The 22,555-nt window shown below is 39.9% G+C and overlaps 2 protein-coding genes across 3 annotated transcripts; both read right to left on the bottom strand.

Moving 5' to 3' along the window:
* Positions 1-1,186: 1,186 nt before the first annotated feature.
* On the bottom strand, positions 1,187-3,994 carry trim107 (tripartite motif containing 107). The gene is made up of 2 exons (XM_034692406.1): positions 3,852-3,994; positions 1,187-2,871 (listed from the first exon to the last, which is right to left on the bottom strand). Exon 2 carries the CDS (start codon positions 2,861-2,863, stop codon positions 1,400-1,402), a length of 1,464 nt encoding a protein of 487 aa, XP_034548297.1. The 5' UTR covers positions 2,864-2,871; positions 3,852-3,994; the 3' UTR covers positions 1,187-1,399.
* A 1,727-nt stretch (positions 3,995-5,721) lies between these two features.
* Positions 5,722-21,604, bottom strand: LOC117813363 (phosphatidate phosphatase LPIN2-like). 2 transcript variants are annotated; one of them, XM_034684550.1, is made up of 20 exons: positions 21,504-21,604; positions 16,501-16,701; positions 16,306-16,401; positions 15,921-16,180; positions 15,498-15,605; positions 15,199-15,310; positions 14,343-15,105; positions 14,140-14,233; positions 13,783-13,970; positions 13,589-13,682; positions 13,359-13,428; positions 11,857-11,949; positions 11,613-11,671; positions 10,002-10,152; positions 9,745-9,893; positions 9,495-9,581; positions 8,127-8,279; positions 7,504-7,618; positions 7,055-7,158; positions 5,722-6,444 (listed from the first exon to the last, which is right to left on the bottom strand). In XM_034684550.1, the coding sequence occupies exons 2-20, from the start codon at positions 16,690-16,692 to the stop codon at positions 6,294-6,296; spliced, it is 3,039 nt and encodes a 1,012-aa protein (XP_034540441.1). In that variant the 5' UTR covers positions 16,693-16,701; positions 21,504-21,604; the 3' UTR covers positions 5,722-6,293. The 2 variants fall into 2 exon arrangements, with proteins under 2 accessions (XP_034540441.1, XP_034540435.1); XM_034684544.1 differs by lacking the exon at positions 21,504-21,604 and adding an exon at positions 20,493-20,519.
* Between the last annotated feature and the right edge of the window lie 951 nt (positions 21,605-22,555).

Raw genomic sequence — 22,555 nt, 5'->3', positions numbered from 1 at the left:
ATTATCATAAAGATGTTATATACCTGTGTTTATTTTTCTAAAGGGTAAAAATTAACAGAACAGAGTAGCAATATACAAATCTTCTAAGCATAATTATTCAAGGACTTAAAATGTTTGTCCAAAGTCAAATTTGAAGTACTGTTAGTGTATTTCAAACACATTTATTGACACATTTTTGGCACTGGAACACACACCAATAAATGTATTGTTGACAGTAAGGTAGTGGAAGAAGATTTCTTGAAATTGTTTGATGAACTGATTGAAATAAATGCACAAAGTATTTTCTTTAGTTCAAAGTACCAACCAATGAAAATGTGCTGGATTTAAATTAAAAAAAAAAAGATCCTAGCAGCCTGTTACAATTCAGGTCAATCATACCACCTCTGTCAAAGCAGAAAGATAATCGTAGTTTATGATTTTGGGGTGGCACCTTGGCTGGCTGATGACATTTTGAGGAGGCCCATACCCATACCACCCAGGACACCCTCTGGACATGCCCCTGCTGCACAGTAGTGCAGTGGTTAGCACTGCAGCCTCACAGCAAGAATCTCGGCAAACGCTTCGGTGTGGAGTTTCTATGTTCCCCCCTTGCATGTATAGGTTCCCTCTGGATACTCTGGCTTCCTCCCACAGTCCAAAGACGTGCCCCTCCAAATGAGATAAGCCAAATAGATAGATCAGGGGTTCCCAACCTTTTCAGCCCCGACCCCTAAAATATAGGTACCAAAGACTTGCAACCCCCACTGTCCCTCAAAGTGATTTAATGTGGCTTCATTTAGCTGGTGTGGAGAAAATTAGCCTACCTATATGAGCATGTGGCTGTGTTTCTATTAATTAACCTGTTGCTACTGATACTTTTGATAATTAACTGTTCACTAACCCTGAACTTAGGAGTCATCTGGCAAAAAGAAAGGCAGAAAACTCACTACATTTTCTATTTCAAGGTTATATTTAAAGTTTAGCTAAAATTTTTGTCAATACTTTTTGCTATCATGGCTGTGATGTGTTTGTTTTTTAATGCTTGTTTGTCTTACTGTCTGGTTTGGGTTCAGGTCAGGGTTAAAGTGACCTGCTCTGCTCTAAAAAGTTATTTGAACATTTTACAAAATTAAAAGATATAGATAAGATATAATTTGAAAATAATATGTACAACAGTTGTCTGAAAAAAGGGATATAATACACAAGATTTCTTGTCGTTACAATTTATTTTATGGTGTGCATTACCAAAGAGTACAATAAAATCACAGGACAGTGATACATTTGAACTCTGTATGTGGAAACTTTATTTCTAGTACATCTCAATTAGGTCCTCTATCATGAATATACAACTTGAGACTTACAAATGCACCCATAAATCAGCTTTCTTTCAACAATGCATCTATATTCAGTGCAGAGAGGCTTATGAATGAACAGTGATGCGTCCTTTGGGACTCCCTGACATCATCCTGTAGGCCAGGTGCACTGGTTCAGTCAGGTTAGCCTTAAACGTATACACGTGAGTCTTCCCGCTGACAGTGCTGATGTTGTAGAAGCTCAGCCTGTGCGTCTTAAAACTCAGCTTGATCTCTAGCTTGCATGACACTGTGGTCCTCTTCAGCGGTACGTTGTGACCCTGCTCGAAGGCCGTCAGCAGATTATTGAACCACATCAGACACCAGGAGCTGCGGCTGCTCTCCAGAGCTGAGGGCAACCCACTACGTTCTAGCTTTTCTCTGTAGCACACACCAATGATCCATGGGGACCCCTCCAGCTCAACCACCCAGCAGTGCTCTCCTTCATGGAAGCTCTGGGTGCTGAGGACCTGGAAGAAGCTGGTGAACCTTTGTGGGGAGGGAGGGTAGGATTGTTTGGTGGAGCTGAAAGTCACTGTCTTTAAGTCATCTGAAAGGACAAGATTAGGATGTACTGTTTCAGGGTCAAAGGTCACCTCTGAAGGGTTGAGGGTGTTTCTAAGGGAGCGCTGAATCTCTCCAAATCTTTCCCTAAGCTCAGTGTTCATGTTTTCCAGTTTGGGACAGGCTCGTGCTACATTTAATTTTGATTCAATCTGGTCCTCTTCTTCCTCCACAGGCTTGGCCATTAGCTCCATAATGCAGGGTTGTAGAGTCTGGAGATCCTGGCTGAATGCAGTCTCATTCTCTTCAGTCAGGAGGGACTCAGCAGTGAGCACAGCATGTCTCAGCTGCTTGGTCAGCTCAGAAGCTCGGCTGACTCTCTGGTCTAAACCTTTCTCACCAGGAGCGAGCTCTTCTTCAATCAGCTTCGTCACCTGTGAGCTGTAGCTCTGCGTGAAATCTTTTATCTGCTGTAAAAGTTTGGAGGCTTTCTCTCTCAGCTGATTATTAGCAGCAGTTACCTCAGACTCGCGTTCCTTCTCCTTCCTCAGCACACTCTCTGCCAACTCCAACTTGAGGCCCAATTCTGTGACTTGTGATGCCAGTCTGAATTTGGGTTCTTCCATTTCAACCTTGCCTTTGCCAGTGCTTTGATCTTGGTCTGAAGACAAGGGTCGCTCTGTGGATCCAGACTTGATTTGATCACTCCTCACAGTTACAACATCAGAAGGTTCTGCATCAGGGTTTACTTTCATTGCACTGGCTTTGTAGGTCTCTATGATACTACACATTTTAAAGCTTTTGACGAGGGCATTCGTCCCCTTATACTCTGCCTGGCAGTCGGGGCAGCTGTACTGGTCGAGGCCTTCCCCCATGGTCTGAAGGCAGGCTAAGCAGTAGACGTGACCACAGGGGAGAGAGACCGGATCTGAGAAGAGCGCCAAGCAGATTGGGCATGTGAGCTCCAGAGCTAAAGCCTCTGGGTATTTCTTTTTGGAAGTATTTGCATCAGTCTCACTCACAGCCATGGTGAAAACTGTGGAAAAAGACAACAACTTAGGGTTTCACTTTAAGGTATATGTAGAGTTCTTTATATGAACTAGATAGATGACTGTTTAACTGGCATTATGGGGGGAAAAGGACTTCATAACAAAGCACAGAACTTTATAGTCTCAGGAACGTTTTACCTTTCATGCAAATGAAACTATAATCAGACACCAATAAAGTCTTTGCAACAGAAAGTTGCTGTTGTCATTTTTCATTTAAGTTTTTGTGCCTTTCTTAGCTTATAAAAATATCAAACTGTTTGTATGCTGAATCACAAGTCAATTAAATTTTAGATAAAATTATGTCTTAATTATGTCTAATGGCTTTTAAGTGCACTAACAGTCTTACTTTTTTCCTTCAAATATACTTGGGCGTGAAACAAACCCAGAATAATGACGTCATCCCCGTAGCAGGAAATAGCCCTGAGTAATAAAATCATGTTGATCATCTTATATTGTAACTGGGAAGTAACTATCACCAACATGACAAAGCACAGAACAAGGAAATCAAGTGAAGGTATTAGCAAGCAAGTTCAATGAGTAGAACAAACAAACTTAAGGTTTTGTTTTATTATATCGTAAATTGGACATTTATTTGCTGTAGACTGATTGCACTGTGCTCAAGGGCAAAGTCTAACTATGTTTAACTGTTTCATGACGTCGTTGTCCTGGGCAGAGTCTGTCTGATCTTTGGATAAGTTTCGATTTCCTGTTAGCAGGTTCTCCACGCGACCAAATAACGACGTACAGATTAATCATGATCGATTGATCACACATACATTGATTTATTATCTGTTTCAGAGTTTATGTTGAAGTTCTAGTAATCTGGTGTGCGCCCTTTGGAAGTCATTAGGCATGCGTTTACTCATCACTTACTGCGCAGCATGCACAGCACGATGCTAAATATCTGAACTCACTTGTTACAAATAGAGATATGTCTTTATATTTATTTACAAAGAAACAGACTTACCTGTTACAGTCGTACGCCTAGCGTCAAGTCTTCCCTTTTTCAGGTGAGTCGATAAAACGCACTGACGCAGAGACGAACGCCTTACTTAAATACTGACGCCTTCCAGTGAGCCGCACGCGCAGTGTGGTAAGCCATCCTTCCTGCGAACGAGCCTGAACAAATCTCTATTTACAGTCTATGATCTCTACCTACCCACTCTGCCCCAGTAACAACATGGGAAGATCAAACCTTCAATAGTTGCTTTATAATTTTTTTTTTATATTTTTCTTCTTTATAAAAACGTACAAGATAGTAGGAATGCAATTAATAATTATAATTTTTAGTGGTAAAAAAAAATACTCTATGGATTTGTCCAAAAATTTGTATTGACTCTGTTGATATGCCTCAGGTATCAGCTACTAGATTCCTTGGAGTTTTTGTTGATGAGAATTTGAGTTGGAAAGAACAAATCGATTGGGTTAGCAGGAAAACTAATAAATCTCTTGGTATTAGAAGGATTAGTCAGCTCGTTGCCACAAACTGTCTTCTTACTCCTTATTACAGCCTAATTTATCCATATCTTTCATATTGTAATATAGTTTGGGCTAGTACTTTTCCTACAACTCTCCATAAACTGTTGCTCCTTCAGAAACGTTTTGTTAGGATGGCAACTCGAATTTTTTTTAACAACTGTTACTTAATTATACTCATCATGCTCAACCTCATATTCATAAACAGATGTCCATACACATCATATTCATAATTTGTACTTTTGAATTCTGTTGATGTAATAACTGTATTTATATTAGTTGCTAATTTTGTATACTCTTGTTTGTTTTGTTTCATTATGTTTTATGTATTATTTTTAGTATCAACTTTTGTCTTTATATGTGTCAATTTAGTATTTTTAAACTAATCTTTGATATTATAACACTAATTGGGTGGAGGCTTCAAATAAGCTCTCTGAGTTTTCTGCCTCTTCCTGCACAGTATATTATTTATCTTTGCTTTTCTGTGTGTATTTTCTTTTAATTATGAAAATAAATAAACATAAACATAAAAATACAACAAATTTAATGTGTTTGAATAAAGAGCTTATAACAAAAAAATGTAAACTGAATATTAACAAAATGATTTACTGTTTCAAAATGTAACCGAAAGACAGAAAACAGTTGAGTTGTATTTTAAAATTTATTTATATTTCTATACACTTAAAAATAATCATTTCCAATGCATTTAATCACAGTTTGATAATGAAAGATATGCAAAAATAATAAATATTACAGTCATTCTTGTACAAAGGCACAGCAGCATGTTCAACTGCTAAGTCAACAGGTCCCCAGAGATAAAGTCAGTGTCACTCTGACCCACTACCGTTTTTCTGGAGTGTACAAACATTTCAAAACTTGGTTGTGCAGTACCATGAGATGTACCTATAGTAAAATTTTGAAAATGCTCAGAGAAAACACTACACTACACACACTCTTTAGTTTTAAAAATCAATACAATATTCCCCCTTATAACTAACCCCTTTCAATGGCTGGCTGCATGATGGACTAAGAAGTTACTTAAAATGTTATCCCAAACTGTCATCCCTTCTGACAGCAGATGAATGCTTACCATTGCTCCAGATAAACCGGAGTTTCATCTGACAAATTATTTAAGTATTTAAATACATTTTCACACCATACTTGCTCCCTTAGTACATGAAACCATTCAAACCATTTCCAACAAGTCCAAAAACATCCAAACAACACACAGAACACAATCTTTCTAATCCAAAATAAAAAAAGGAACACAGAATTGTTTAGTAGCCGTTTGTGTTTGAGCTTCAAGCAGTGCGCTGTAACTCTCAACATTCATCACATAAAAACAGACAGTTGTAGTGGGATAGTTCTGACATTTGTGTGAGGCATTTCTTTATTCTTAACACAACCTTAAATATAAGCATTCTTAAATTACTAATTAAATACTTTTTTGGTTGGTTCTGACATCTGAAATGTGAACAGTGTGAAGAATTATAAATATTCACTGTTCAAATTCTTATTTTGGAATGTCTATCATACACATTCACACAATAAGAAAAAGGTGAAAGAATGCTGAATGCTTAGTTTTGTCCTGTGAGTTACAGGGATTCATACATACATTAGTGAATGCGGTGAAAGCTATTGTGGTCTATGTAAAAGTACAGAGATGATCACCCATTAATGTTATGTGCACTTATATTTGAAATTCAGACTCAAAATGTAGCTTTGTCTTTGTGAGATGTAACAGCTGCCTCTCTGTGTGTCAGTTTATTTAGTGTCTCATAAACAGGCACGACAGACGGAGGGTCCATCAAATGCTACATCAGGTATACTTGGAAGAATCCTTTGTAAAACGAGACAACAGAGGCAAGAGTATATGTGCCTGCCTTTAAGTGTGCGTGCGTGGCTTTTGGTCTGCAGTGTGTGTTTTGAGTGTCTACATAAGTGCATTGAGGTCCAGATCTGGCAGAGGCTCCTTCCAGAAAGAGAAGCTGCTGTACTCAGGACAGTCCAGAGCAGATGACCTGCTCCCCTCCACAGACGGCATGGGGAAGAAATGCTCCACCAGCTCACTCAGGTGGCTGTACCTGCAAAATACACACATACATAAGCTAAATTAAACCTTAACTTGAATCTGTTACAGTTTAGTATTTGTTTAAGTTTTGTAAAGGCAGATTTGAATAATATGTGTGACCTGTGTCCGTATTTAAGGTCGTACGGGGTTATCGGCGGTCATTTCCTATTTAAGGTAGGAACATTTGTTGTGTGGTCAGGTGTTCTGCTCGGAAAGGTAAAACAGTTTTTGACCGCTGAAGCAGCATGGTGCTGCAGGAGTTATGTGTGTATGTTCGTCTGTGAAAAGTCATGTATTGGACACTATTGGAGCTTATATCACGGAAATAAGCAAATATGACTTGGACCTTCATTCATTAAGCACGGTAATTCACAGCACGTCAATTAGGTATTCCAGGTGCAGCGCCTCAGTGGCTTAAAGCTTTAGCTTGGCCTCCACAAGTTGAATTTAAGCTGTTTTTATAAGTTACCTAGGTTATTCAAGTTGCATGCACACAATCTTGATGAAAGTGCTTATCTCAAGTTCACAGTTGTTTTTTTTACACTACTTCTTATGATATTCAAAGTATATCTGTGTTTTTCAAAGCTAAAAAAGTGTTTAGACCCATCTTCTTTTACACTTACGATGATTTGTTCCCTTTAGTCCTCTCCTGGATGAGCTCCCCTTTTGGATTGACAGTAAATAACCTGGTATCAGGCACTCCGACCTCCTTATAGGCATAAGCATCCTGCCAAATCAGGAGTAGCAAAAACAAAACAGTTAAACAGAGCAGTGTCAGTGTCTCCACCCTTTGCTGTATCTATGTGTAAAAACATTATCTGATTGAAACAGCTGTAGGTCAGGATCAATCATTACCCAGTGTTGACTTGTCCACTAGCTAACCCCATAGTTTATGATCATATTTGTATATATAAATAATAAAGGAGTATCTTATCTTATAACAATAAATCATACAATGTTCAAACAAGACTTTTTTTTAGTCACTGTCAAAAATCAAACAGAAACTAGAAAACCTTGACCTCAAACAGAATTCCAGTCTCTCCATAAGAGCCAGTTTCACAGCATTGCTTACATTTGTCCTGTTGCCAAAGGCTGCGTAGAAGGGCCGCCTCTGTGGGTTGAACAGGTCTCTGATGTCACCCAGACAGGCAATCTTAAAAACCTCTGGTTTCTTCTCAATAACTTCTCTGCAAAGTTGAGACCAGACAGTTCACAGTCACAAAGGGGAAACTGACCTGTAATTTCATTGTGGCACTTGCAACTGGAAGGTAGCATAGTATTTTTTTTGTATGAAAGAAATGGCCACTAGAGGGCAGCAGTACATTTAATTGATTTTCCTACTTTCAAGTACAATTTCTGACCAATTTCATGTGCTGTCTGTATGGAACAGGGTTACAGATGGTAAAAATACTTTTTTTTTTTTTACTTCTGAGCTTAAGTCAGAATTCTGAGAATTAAAAACAATACTGAGAAAAAAGTCAGAATAATGACCAATGTCAAAATTTAAAAAAAAATATCGGATCTCCTGGCCTGGCGTCCATTTTTCTTCCCAGTTGCCCAAATCCTCTCCCATATATTAGAGCATTTTCTATTTAACAGTTTTATGCTAGACTCTTTCAAATAAATTAATTTAAGCTCTTAAAGAAATGTGTGTTTTCAGTAGCATCTCATCAGTAGTTCAGAGGTATAAGTTACCTGTGCAGTGCTGAGAAGAGGCTGCTGGGAGCCAACAGAACAGGGCCTTTAGGTAGAACAGTGCCTTTATCATTAACCCACTGAAGGTAGTCCTTAGTGATAGCAGCCATGCCTATGGCCCGCGCTGAACAATACAGGAACTTATAACCATTCCTGTAAGAAAAAGAGAGACACCATCCATAAATGACTTAAGGAAAGCACTTACACAACACTCTCAGCAAATAATTTATAGTGAACACTTTCTCTCAGGATTTGTGTTACAAAAGATTAGCAGTTCCAATAAAGTCAAATGTTTTTCAAATTAACTGAACAGCTAGTGTTGTTATAAAATCACAACATCAGAATGAAAAAACAATATTAACAAACAGGCAAACATCTGGTAAAGCATATTAGCTAGACAGCTGCAACAAGAGTGACATCAGAATTGCATCATCTGCAACAGATACATGCCCTCTTTTATTTTCCAGTGCTATTAGTTATTGGGCGCTGTTTGTAAAGTTTTGCACACTGAAAACAACAGCTCTCCACATTTAGCTCCAAAACGTCATAAAAATGTAGAATGAATTTTTAAAAGTCACTTTTTTAAAATCACATTTAGAGGAATATTTGTGATCTTCTTCACATTTCATTTTGTTGTGAAAAATATATTAAGTTAAAATCACTGTAAAATCCAAATGCTACATCTAAATGTTAAATGTATATATAAATGTTAAATATAAATGTTAAATGTTTAATCTAAATGTTAAATGTTTAATCTAAATGTTAAATATAAATCTCAATGTTAAATGTTAAATATAAATGCTAAATTTTAAATATAAATTGTATATATAAATATAAATGTTAAATCTAAATATAAATGTTAGATATAAATCTCAGTGTTAAATGTTTAATCTAAATGTTAAATATAATTATAAATGCTAAATTTAAGTTTTACATTTTTCTCTGTAAACCTAAATATTTAGCTAATATGCTAATTTACACTGCCGTCCAGCAGAAATACCAAAATAAAAGCTTCATAAAGCGATACAGACTTAGCAATAGCATCTAGCTTGTCCGTACCATAGACTGGGTCTGTTCTGTCTCTGAGCGTTGTGAAATCTCTTTGTGGCCTCCAAAACTGTCTATCCAACATTTTTACGGCGAGCAGTCCGGCTATAACCCGTAGGAGTCATACAGACAGACAGACTATGGCTGGGATATCTGTATTGCTTTATGATGCTTTTATTTTGGCGCTTCCGCTAGGTGGCAGTGTGAATTTGTATTGAGCACCATTAGTATCAAAATAAAAGCTTCATAAAGCAATACAGATATCCTAACCATAGTTTTCCATATTCTAACCATAGTTTTCCAAACCCTGTTTTTACATACTGGTGTATCTTGTGGTAGAGTTTGGCGATGCCTTTGTGAGTCCAATCTTTTCCAAACTGTGGTAGAATATGACCCAGAGCGTCAGACCTGCAGGGGACAAATACACAAATCAAACTGTGACACTATAAGCTCATACAATGCTCTGATGCATCCTTCAGTTCAATCATGAACACTGCATGAATTGTATTGAACACAGTGACCCACTGATCTATAAATACACCATGGCATGTAAGAAAGCAGATGTTTTTACTTGGTTATGGTGCCATCTATGTCCGATATGATGATCCGATCGTTCCAGTTCCACAGGTAGATGGCAGCCTCGCAGCGACATGTACCTTGGTATTGTGTGGTCACACTGAACATCACGTTGTTGGCTCCCTCACGCAGGTTTAATTGTTCCTGGTTTTCAGAAAGGGGAGAATTAGCACAAAGTAAATTGTGATCCACTGCGTAAACAAGATAGAGTAACATTCTTCATGTAAGTGCATGAACGTGTGTTTGTCTTACTATTTGTTTAGAGGTCAGACGCAGGGATTTGCGGTACATCTGGCTGATGCACTGAGTGGCGCTGAGGGTTTCTGTCGATAGACTGGATGGAAGGCTAGCTTTTCGACCAAGGCCGGCAGCCTCATCACTTTCAATGTCATCTAGTGTGGCTCTGAGGAAAAAGCACACATTCAATTATACCAAAATCACACATTGATGAATTAAATGTCCTTTCACATGGTGATCTGTACCATCAATTGGCTTTCATGCATCTCAAGCCTTTGTTTAATCAAGCAATGACGTAGCTACTTGTAGTTGATGAAATGACAGCTTTTTTTGTTTAATGTTGACTTTTTAAATTTACAATGGAGACAAAGCTTCAGCTCAGTCTGGCACTCAAGTAAACTACATGCTGAGAATTTGAATACCACGCACCTGTTCAAAAATCAAACTACATAACTAGGGATGCACTGATCCGATCCTGGTATCGGATATCGGCTAGATCGGACTCAAAAAGCTAGATCGGATATCGGTGACAAGGGGCCATTATATAGTGCCGATCCATATGGCAGATCTAGTCATCTCAGTTCTATGCTTTTCTGTGTTTACAACAGCCATGTGTGTCTCCTACGTCATCAGCGCCGGCCGGTCTGTGCATTTTTTGGAGCATGATGGAGGATAACTACAGAGACTCTGCAGTTTAGGTGCATGTCACGTTTCTTTTCCTAACAACTCCGCCTGAAACTTGCAACATGTGCAGCGCTAATGTTCCTACGGATGGAAATCATGCTGAAAAATGTAATGGAAGCCCAAAGGAAGAAGTTCACATGAGCTGTAGCCTACTGCAAAGAAGGAAGAAACCTTCTATTAATGGATTCAAAGTGTGAAAAAACGGACAGGTTATTGGATTTAATTGTTCCGGATCCTTGAAATTAAGGGATTCCAGCCTCTGGTTTAGCACTTGGAACCCAGCTATAGTTCACCATCAAGTCAGAAAAGCCTGAAGTTGCCAAAATATGATTCTATCCTCACATTAAGGAATAGAGATCAATCAAAAAATCAATAAATCAATACCAGGATTGGATCGGCTAGTATTGGTATCGGCAGATACCAAAGCCCAGGTATCGATATCGGGACCTAAAAAGTAGGATCGGTGCATCCCTATACCCAACTACAAGTACAAGACAGAACCAGGGATTCATAGACAATTCAAGAACTTAAACATATATTTTTAGCCTGCATTGTGTGTTTATTTTACTTTTTGGTTTCCCTTTGCCTTTGGGGAGCCAAACAATTTAAGGGAAGACCTTGTGTACTACACTCTGCCACGGCTACTTGTGGCCATTGGTGTTTGTCTTTTATATACACATACCAGGTACCAACAAATGGCAGTATTTGGTCAAAAATGTAATATTAAATGAGTTTTTTTAACTGAGAAAATAAAAGTGTACAGGCAGTCTTTGCATGAATCTTTCCTGCTCTACTTCTAAATGTCCTTAAGTACTCTCATTACACATTAAAGGCAGAAGAACAGCTGTGGAGCAGTGAGACCAGATTCCAACTTGAACATGGCATGTAAGGTTTTATAAGGTCGTCCATGGTGTAACAACATTGGTTAGTGATGGGACTTACTCTAAAGAGGAGGAAGCAGCTGTCAGTGGTTCATCTTGCTCTTCTTTTGAGGTCTTTTGCTAAAAAGAGCATGCTCATTATCAGCAAGAGTCTCAGTAAATATTTTAAACATGGACCAAACATAAAAACAACTTTTGTTTACAAGGTTTCACATTTTAACAACAATAACCGAATGTGCAAAAGTGCGACAGTTATTTTCAGAAACTCAGTTAATGACCATAAACAGGAGTTCCTAAGAACTTACCTGGTTACTGTCCATGTGTCTTCTCCTCCAGGAGAACCACCAGCGTCCAGACTTTTTGGGCATCTTGTCCTTTACCAGACGGTCTATTGTGCTCTGAATAACAAAACACACACATGCAATGATGAGAAGGCAGTGATAATATAATATTAATAATACTAATAAAAACTTTACCTCCAACCCTGTGGTCATTGGTACATTAAAAATCTGAACTCAAATAAGACGTCACTTCAGCTGGTTAACTGTCCCCCTTGCTACTCCACTATGTAACAATCACTTATTTATACCAGCAAAGATTGACCCACGATTTAAAGCTGGGGTTGGTAGTCTCGGAATACTAGCATGAATTTGAATGTAGCATTTCCTCATGACTCCGTCTAACCCCTCCCCTCCTCCCTCAGAGCTCCTCCAAAACGACCACGGCAGGACAGGATTTGAATGGTTTAAAATTTTGGCACACAAAAAAGGCTGATTGGTTGGTGTTTTTCCAGGTTTACTCTGGCTGTAGATAGCAGCTTCTCTTCGCTCTTTTTTAAGAACACATTATGTATTGATGCCATCAGGACATAAAGATCATTTTAAACAGTATAACAAAATGTGTATCTAAATCTGATTACCAACCCCAGCTTTAACATCTTAAAAGACAAGGGACTACGTAGCTTAAGTGATCTGTATGTTGGTGGCATATTTACAAGCTTTAATCAAATAATTTCCACTTTTAATCTACATAGTTCTGACTTTTTCCCACAACTTCCAGCTGTGTAACTTCCCAAAGACCCACACAGAATCATTCCCACTAATCCAAACACTTAATGGAATAGATTTAGCACTTAAGGTGAAAAACCTAGTAAGAGGCCATGTCTCGTTCCCCTACGACCTTTTGACTCCCTCAAGCAACATTAGACTGAACTGGGAAACAGAACTCCAGATAAAGCTATCTGATGTCTTCTGGGATGGAGCTCTGAAAGTGGTCAATTCATCTTCAAGCTGTGCTAGACTGTCCCTTATACAGTTTAAGGTCCTTCACAGACTTCATTATAGTAAAGATAAACTTTCTAAACTTTACCCGGATAAGATAGACGAGAGATGTAATAGATGTTTACAGACACCGTGCAATCTGACTCACATGTTTTGGTCTTGCCCAAACTATCTACTTTCTGGCAATCATTCTTCAAAGCTATCTCAGATACGTTAGGCTTAGAATTAGAACCAACACCATATATAGGGAGAGGGGGAGAGGGGGAGAGGGGGAGAGGGTGAGAGAGGGATGTTCAAGTTCATGTATGTTTAGGAAAAACGAAAACCATTGTATGAAACTAAACTGTGATTTCTACCTGCTTTTTGAAAAATAAAAATTATATAATAATGTTGATAAACTACAATATTTGATATCTGTCGACTTGTTCAAAGTAACCCAGTAAGCTTAATTAGTATTTGACCTGGACATTAAGAAAGCCTAACTAATATGCGTTTTCAGTGTCTAGAGTCACAGAATCAACAAATACCTTGGGGAGGCTTTTCTGGAAAGTTGTCATTGACAGGACCATTGGAGCAGCCACAGCCCAGTTATAATAGCTGTGAGAGATGAAAGCCAGCAAATTAACAACCACTGGGATAAACACTTTCATAATTAGTGCTTTAAATGAAACATGCTTCAAAATAAATATATACAAGTAAACTTAGAGACAAATTTAAGTTGTGTAAGTAAACAAACATCTCTAATTATAAATCTCACTTTGAGTTGATGCAGATCACAAGGCTCGGATTCTCAATGATGCCTGGATTGTTGGCAAAATCCTGGTATGTCACAATGTGCTGCATAAACTTTTCTGGATAAATGCCAAAAAACAACATGGTTACTGATTTTACTCCACCCCTCACTCCTTCATACAGTATGCTGCAGTGTTTCAAGGTTACACTCTCTTTTACCTTTGGTGATCTGGCTGGTGTCCCCCTCCTGTCCACAGAGTGACATGCTGACGTCCATGTTGTAGGAGGTGGAATCGGAGAGATACTCTGTCCCGCTGTCCATGGCTCCGCTGCCCACTGACTGAGGTGACTGGCTCCCAGAGAAAGAGCCCTGCTCAGCCCCAAGCTGAGAACCTCCCTCTGCCTCACTGGAAGTACAGCACACAAACAAATGAAATCACCATGGACATATTTGATATCTTTGCCTTTCAATTAAATAACATGCAAGTAAATGTTATGCAAATGAATGCAAGTTCAATCTTATACAGTATTCTGAGTGTATAGTATATTATAAACAACAAATGTTTTTCATTTCACCTCTTGGGGAAGTAGAGTGCAGCCACCTCGGGGTCCAACGATGTCAAATCATCCAAGTAAATATCAGTTGGTCCAAGGTGGTGATTTCGTTTACCTGCAACAAAATGACACATGAAGCTGGCCAGAGACTTTAAACACACCTTCAGTGTAAAAACAAGAATTAAAAAGTAACAATTATGGAAGAGCTCAGAGGATGCCTTCACCTTTCTTCTTCTCCTGTTGCTCTGTTTTAGAAGATGCCTCAGAGGAATTCCCTCCAGCCTCCACAGTAGTCCAAGTGGCCCCAGCATCTCTCCCTTCAGCTTTTGGTCCACTGTCCTCCTCCCCTCCCTCTGCACAGGGATCTATCCCACTATCCCCCTCACTGACAGGAGCACTGCTGGTGGACCCGTGTTCACTCTGCTCCAATGTGGCGCCTTGCAGTTGTGGATCTGTTAACTCTGTAGTACTTTCCACTTTGCAGTCTTCACTTTCGTTTAAAAGTTGTGCTTGTGCGTTGTCTGGTTTGGTCTCACTATCAAGGTTTTCTGGGCTACTATCGCCAGTCTCAGTGTTAATATGCTTAAAGCTGGTTGTGCTTTCTTTACAAGCAGGAGAATCGGTGCGGTCTGTTAGACTAGCTGTGAAAGATGAGTCCCTGTCCTCCTCTTCCTCTAACTTCAAGTCCATATCAGTCTTAGCTGCTGGTTCACAAGACATAGAGAGGTCAGTGGGGGTGGAGTGAGCAATGTGGGAGTTTTTCTTCTTGGATAAAGGTGGGGACTGTAGAGTGAGGCTGCCTAGATCCAGGGATTGAGTCCTTGGTTGTGGTCTAACCACTGTTACACTGCCCACTCTGCCACAGCTAATCACAGGCTGAAAGCCCCCCACATCGAAGGAGTCCTGTCTCTCTATGGTGCGGAAATTAGAGTAGTTGGACGGGGAGATGCGCTGCAAGTCCAATGAGGTCCTCTCAGATTGACACAGCTGTGAGGGGGGGGGGAGAAGAAGCAGAGGGCAGTTTGCGACTATGTGTCAGCAAGACAATCCCAAATTGTGTGTGTGCGTGTGTTTACATACCATGGGAAAGCCTCCCCAGTTCCACTCCATCTGAGGCTCAGAAAACCCCTGAGGTTTAACCACAAGCTCAGAGTCACTCTTAGGAGAGGGGGGCCGGCTGAAAAACACACTGCTGCAAAGGTGAAAGACAAAAAGAGGGATACAGAGTAAAAGATCAAACAAAGTTAGAACGCGTGACACTGGATTCCAAGTGACCTTATCTCTGTCATCTGATTCTCAAATAGCTGGGCTGCTCAACACAAACAAACCAATCAATCATCACTCAAATGCTGTATGTGCTACAGGTGAACCTTTGTTACCTTTCTGAGGGGGACTGCTCTCCGTCTGAGTGTGGATGCATGTCTCTGGTCTGTGAGGCCCCCAGCTCCTCATTTGGCTCCTCAGACAGTGAGTAGTACACCGATTTACTATAACATACACAATAGGACATTTTTTACAGTGTTGACTTTTGAAGAGTGCAACACAACCACCTATACAACAGCTAGTCTTATTGACAATACTGTTGAGAATCAACACAACAATATGTAGTTTCAGTATACCAGCTTTACCAGTATGTAACTCTGTCAGCATTCAATTGTGTTGAATTAAATGCATCACTGGAGAAAGGACAACCACTTTAGAAAAGCCAGATAAACTGATTTTCTCTTCATAAAAAATTGAAAGCGTTTTCAACCTATAATCAATATGACAAAGCATGAAATATATCTACATGTTTCACAAACCTGGCATGCAGTGTTGTGACAGAGCCCTCTCTAATAGGACTCTCCTGCCCAGCCTGATCACTTTCTCTCTCTCTTTCTCTCTCATCTGAAGAGGAGCCGGCCTCATCTCTCAGGTGAGAGTCAGAACGCATTCTTTTGCGTCTGCGTTTTTTCCTGCGGGCACCAGACCCAGCCATGGAGGACCCCTCAGCTGTCTCCTCAAGCTCCTCTGGGGCATCCATAGGAATTGGGGAGGTGCACAGATGTGCTGGGACCTCGGACTGACGGGGTAAAAGGAAAAGTTTGCAATGATGACTTAAAATAAAAAGCACCTTCCCGTCCTGATGCGATCTGACGGAAGAACTGAGAAAATGGATAATATGTAGAAGTGCTTATTCTCACTTACCTCCATGTTTTCATTTTCCTCCACAAAAAAAGCTTCTCCATTGTCCCCCAGCTTCATGTGCAGGTCAACTGGTTCTCCATTTATCTCAATGTCCACCTGAAAACACAGCGATGTATACATGTGTTTAAGTAGGGAAGCAGGAAGAGAAAACTATAGCAGAATTGTAGTTAAGAGAAGTGAAGAGGAATCACTGACTATTTTCTCCTTGGAGCGCAGCACACCCAGCTTTCCGAAGCGCACGTGAAAGGGGGAGCACTGGTACGATCCATCCGGCTGTCGCACCACAATGACATCAATCCCTCCAGTCAGAGTTGCCGGGTTGAGGCCGCGGTACAGCTCCTTCACTGTCACAAACACAGTCTCAGCAAAGTGGCCCACGATATTCATGGTTTGGGACTGAAAACAAAACAAGAACAGCAAAAACAAGAAGTGAGAACAGTGGTCCGACACGGGAACTTAAAGTGTCTGCGTTTGGTGCAACTTTAAATCTTTCCACGACAGTAAGCAAAGGTTTTCCTGTCATAGACTGCATTGTCAGTAATTCCAGTGTTTAGAGTAAACCATACTGACCTTTGGATCACATCAGATGCATGACTAATATGCTAAAGATCAACAACTGTGAAAGAAGGCGAGGTCTATTAAAGAAACATATGAGGCGCCGTTTGTAAAGTTGTGAACACTGAAAATAACAGCAACATTTCTCAACATTTAGCTCTGAAACATCATAACAAAATAGAGTGAATTTTTAAAAGTCACATTTCCATCACATTTAGAGGAATATTTGTGATCTTCTTCACATTTAATTTTCTTGTGAAAAAAGATATTAAGTTAAAATTTTGTTAAATTCTAAATGTTAAATATAATATGTGATAAAAAGTGACTTTTAAAAATTCACTCTATGTTTTTACGACGTTTTGGAGCTAAATGTGTAGAAATGTTGTTGTTATTTTCAGTGTGCACAACTTTACAGACGGCGCCCCATAGAAACCTACCTAGAGGCTTGGTACTACACCCAAAAAAGAGCTCCCAGCGCTATTATATTGGCACAACAGGACGGTTATGTGAACAAAGTCACTTGGTCGAACAAGTGAGACCAAAGAAAACACAAACTCTAGTTAAATGATGGAGGTTAGTTAAATAAAGTTTGACAAAAAGAAAACCTATCAAACCAGAACACGTTGAACAGGAGGCAGCCTCTGTCAGTCAGGACCTCAAACTTTGCCAGAGGCTACTGAAAACATCACATTTAGCCCAGTTTGAACCTGCATCAACACTGCAGACTGTCAAAGTAGTTTCAGTGGGATGTAGAAACAAGTAGGTCACCCCAATAGGCCATAAAACTGCCTTCCATGACTAACAGAAAAACCCATTACAGCTTATTACCTTATAATAGTAATTAAATTAAAATGAAAACACAGCTGGAAAGTGAGAAGTGTTTTGTCGCAACTGAATGAAGTCGCAAACGAGAAGCTGTAGGAATAAGATTTTACCGTAATGATTGAAATATCCGATCTTTACTCTATTCTTTAAAACATGAATAAAACATGTTTTTAAAGAGATCCTGAATTGACAAGTCGACTTTTGTGGAGCTTACAACATTCAAGATCACATGACAGTGACGCAACTTAATTAATAACATGATCACAAAAACAGGAATTCACTATCCCATTAATAATCCAGTTTAAGTGATGAGTTTGGTTAATATTCCTGATTGAAAAAAACAAGTAAAATGTAACATTAATTCATTAAAAATAAACAAACAAGTGACTTCAACACTCTTACTGAATAAATCCAGCCTCTCTTGTGTTGTCTGTCCTGAAGTCCACATAACCAATCAGATGTCTTACCCACAGTGAGGGATGCAGATGTCCCTTCCCAGGCAGGCTGTGTTCCCTCGACCTCCCCTCTGCCATACGACAACACTATAAAGGCTTTTTCCATCACAGGAACTCCATCTCAAGGAACTTTGCCTTCGCTTACACCTGTCACCTCCATTCCTCAGGATGCTCAGCTACCTCTAAAGGCTCAGATGACTTCACCCCCCGCCTGCTTCTGTCTGTAGAATCAGGGCTACATTCTGTTAGCTCTGACAACTGAGACCTAGCGCTAAAGTTTGTTTTGATGTTTGGTGTTAGTAAGCTGAATCAGGCTTTCCTCTTGATCAGAGATCATCAGAGATGACAGCGCTCTATTCCTCTCTGTTCTCAGCTAGGACACAACATATAGCACTGTGTGAGAGAGCCCCAGTATATTCAGCAACACACCAACGCTTCCTCTATCTAACACAATTTCACAACCACACACACACACACACACACACACACAATCCTGTCGCACTGAATTCATACTTCCCCACTTGTGCTGCACATGACAGCCAGACCAGCAGTTTCTGAAAGGCTCGCTCGGGCTATTCAAACAAGCTGCACATGAAAACGCACACACACTAACTGAGCGGTCACACAGCTTCTGGGCCTCACCACCGCTCTCTGGGCCATCAGAGATGAGCAGGGCTCTCCAGCTGCCATGCTCTACCAATACTGGAATATCCGTCAGAGACTGCCGAGCTGACTGGGGAGGAAGGCAGGGCAAATAAAGTGCACATTTTTACAGACATCGTTGTCTATGCTGCGTTTGAAGAGGACTTGACCTCAACAGAAAGGTAAGCCTGAGTTTGATATCTAACAAAAAAAAGGAGAGGTCATTGAGTGACTGTTGATTAATTATAAGCCTCAATGTGCTCTAACCACTCTGACAACTATCATATGATCCAACGGCCCTATGTAAAGTATGGGTGTGGAGCTAGAATGGTTCTTATGAGAAAAACTTCAGTTTACATCAAGGCTTTTATACATGTGTATTTGATTTAGAGTGACGCCTGGCTGAAACAGCCGGATCAGCTGAAGTTAATACTGGAAGGAAAATAGCCTGTGGTAAACAGATATAACCAAATGTATAACAGTCAGGGGCGTCACCAGGAATTCTGGCCCCCATGAAAAGATATCTCAGCAGGCCCCATCACCACAGCCAATCCTACAAAATATAACATTGCTGCTATAATACTGATTTATTCGCATTAAACAAAAATATGCTTAAAACTATCCTGGTTAACTGATTCTAATCTAAGCTACACATCAATATTATTTATTTAACAATTTCTACAAATGTAATTGCTCAGTATTGACCTTCAAACTGTCCACCTCTTTAAACAAGATTATTTGAAGCCAAGTGACTTGTTGAATAACAAAAAGGGGGCATTATTTGGTATAATCTAACCTCATGAAGCCAAATAAAACTCTAAAAACCTACAGTTTACTTTCAATCAGATTCAAGGCTGATTTATACTACTGCGTCTCCCCTACGCAGCAGGGGCTGACGCGGACATGAGCCCCACATACTTGTGCGTCGGTGTGTCCGTGTCGCGCAGCAATTCTCCGCCGAAACGCCTGAGGGCAGTGCGGTCTCTCTGATAGCCGGTCGCCTGCTTCCGGTCCCGCTACGATCTCTGTTTACTTTTCCACAGAGTTTCAGAGCGTGTTATGTTAAATTACAGCTGATACATGTTGCTGTTTATCATACAGACATGATTACATGAAGAATAGAGAGGAGGAGATGAAATACACGGCCGATGTGCGGCCGATGTCCGGGATCCCGGAAGTGTTGTAAATGCGGGAAAGACAAAGCCGCCGAGCGGACCAATCACAGAGCTTGCGGTCCGCGTCGGCTCTACGGGGAGTTACATTTTGGAGGAGGTGCACGTCAGCTACGTGCGTAGGCCTCGGTGTAGGTACGGGAGCTACGCAGACCCCCGGTGTAGGGTATGCCGTTGATTCAACGCAGAAGTATAAATCAGCCTTTAGCCACACTTGATGCCGTGAAAATATGACAATTCCCCACTTTAGGCATGAGATGCGCATCTCACGGAGCCAGAAAGAATTTCCAGAACGGATTTCTGAATGTTTGTTTATGTATTCAGACAATTTTAGTTATTGCAGTTATGACAAAACAAAAGAAAAGCGTAGTAGAAAACACATTTTATTTCAAGCCCATTAAGGGCCCCCCTCCCCACTTGGGCCCTAGGTAGTCAGCCCCCCCCCACACACACTACTACGCCCTTGATTATAGTGGAGTGGTTACAGAAGGGAGGGAGGATGTGTTTATGACTGATGTACATAGATCACTGTTTTCACCTGTAGCAACATGCAGTTTGTAACTTGTTCATGTTTAATTTGGCATTATTCCAGATCAAGCTCTTTCAGGAAAACAAACTGCTGACGTTGACACTGCAGCTGCTTTGAGGCTCTGAAAGGAAAAAAAGAAAGTGTCCTTTCTGCTTAAATTAATGTCTTAATGCACTATCAAATTGGCTACTTGACGGATACAGCACTGAGGGACAGTCCACACATAACCCCCCACTGCTCCTTATCTAAAGCAGTGTTTAGAGTTGGCAGTGTGTGAGGGTTGTAGTCTCTTTCTTATAGTTGCCTTCTAGCAGTGACCTCATGATTAACACATCTGTCACACTCTCTTGACCACTCACTGTTGCGTAAAAAACTCCAAAATGTCGGGTTACATCAGATTCTACACTTACATAATATCTCTGACCATCACTGAGCAGGCGGGCAGATTAAGACGGTCCCTGCGGAAGCTGAGGGGGAATGATTTAGAGAATGTCTTCTTAAAAACTCAATGAAGGACAGAAATAATTTGCCTCTTCGGAGTGAAGCAGAATCGAAGACAAATTAAGGTGACATGTGAGGAATATAACCATTGTTTATAACTACTGATACGCCACGAACTCATTTAACTTCCGCACCAGTATTTCGTACGGTGACAGAATATGGCGTAACCTTGTGAGGCACCAAAACTACAAAAATAAAGCAGCAACAAAAAAGTCTTTGCTGCTGCTATTAACACACTTTACACATTAAAACGGTGCTCATTATGAACAGAGAGACATATTCACCTTAGTGAACTTTAGTGAGGATTGTCTGCTTTACACGGAGTTCAGTGTGGAAACATCTCTCAGACTTGTCCTGGAAATGTGTCAAACTAAAAGCGAGTAAAAACGACCTTACAATTGACAAAACTCTGTTTTACCCGTAGTTCTAACAACTTCAACGACGATACAATCTATTTGAGCTCTTTTTTAATTTACTCTACTTTGTGTTAATGATTATAAAGTGTAGACAAAACCTTACCTTTCGTGGTGCTCTTTTGAATTCACAAAACAACAAGCAGTCATCTGGGACGCTTCCTAGTATTGTGCGCCTGCGCAAAGCACACGCCAATCAAGCCAATAACCAATGAGCAAACTAGAAAGGAAGAGCTGTCCTGCCTCCAACGATCATTTGTAAACAAAGCGTTACTTGATTCATGAATTCTTGAAGTGTGTAGCATGTCATGAACCATACCAAGATAAACGAATAAGTACAGGGGTGGACAGTAACAAAGTAGATTTACTTGAGTATTGTACTTAAGTAAATTTTTTGAGTATCTGTACTTTACTTGAGTATTATTTTTTGGGGATACTTATTACTTTTACTCCACTACATTTAGAAGACGATTATTGTACTTTTTACTCCACTACATTTCTATCAGTGCTCTAGTTACTCACTACTTTTTGCATGAGTTTCCTTCTCTTTTCTGAAATCTGATCCCTAAGACAGTAAAATGTGTTTGTGTAGTTCTGTTTGTCTCAGTGGTTTAGTTGTACATGTATATCGAACGTCTCCACGGTTGAACGTGGAGTAAACACAGAGCAGATTTCACTCAGATTAGGCAGTTCATTTAGAGGTGACAATGATGGCTATAATTCTCCACCTGAGCACCAATGGACATATCTTCAGCCCGTGTTAGAGGTATTAGAAATGAAGAATGATACATGTCATTTCATTTCTGCTCCTAGGCATTCTTGACTGCACTTATGTATTGTGGAAATACAACTTTTTGAGATATTGTAAAAAGTACTTTGAATACTTCAGTATTTTTAAAAGCAAGTACTCCAGTACTTTAACTCAAGTAATAATCTGACAGAACAACTTTCACTTGTATTGGAGTAATATTTGAATAGGAGGATCTATACTTTGACTTAAGTAATGAAGCTGAGTACTTTGTCCACCACTGATGAGTACAAAGGAACCACATAATCGAAACGATAAATGAAGGTTTCATTGATATTTTGCACCTTTCTTGCATTGGCAAATTTTGGCTTCTGATTGTCACAACTTCTGAGAAATGAGCAATATAGTTA

Source organism: Notolabrus celidotus, chromosome 1, assembly GCF_009762535.1.
Source record: "Notolabrus celidotus isolate fNotCel1 chromosome 1, fNotCel1.pri, whole genome shotgun sequence".
NCBI classification, from domain to species: Eukaryota; Metazoa; Chordata; class Actinopteri; order Labriformes; family Labridae; genus Notolabrus; species Notolabrus celidotus.
This window is presented reverse-complemented; position numbering and strand designations above follow the sequence as displayed.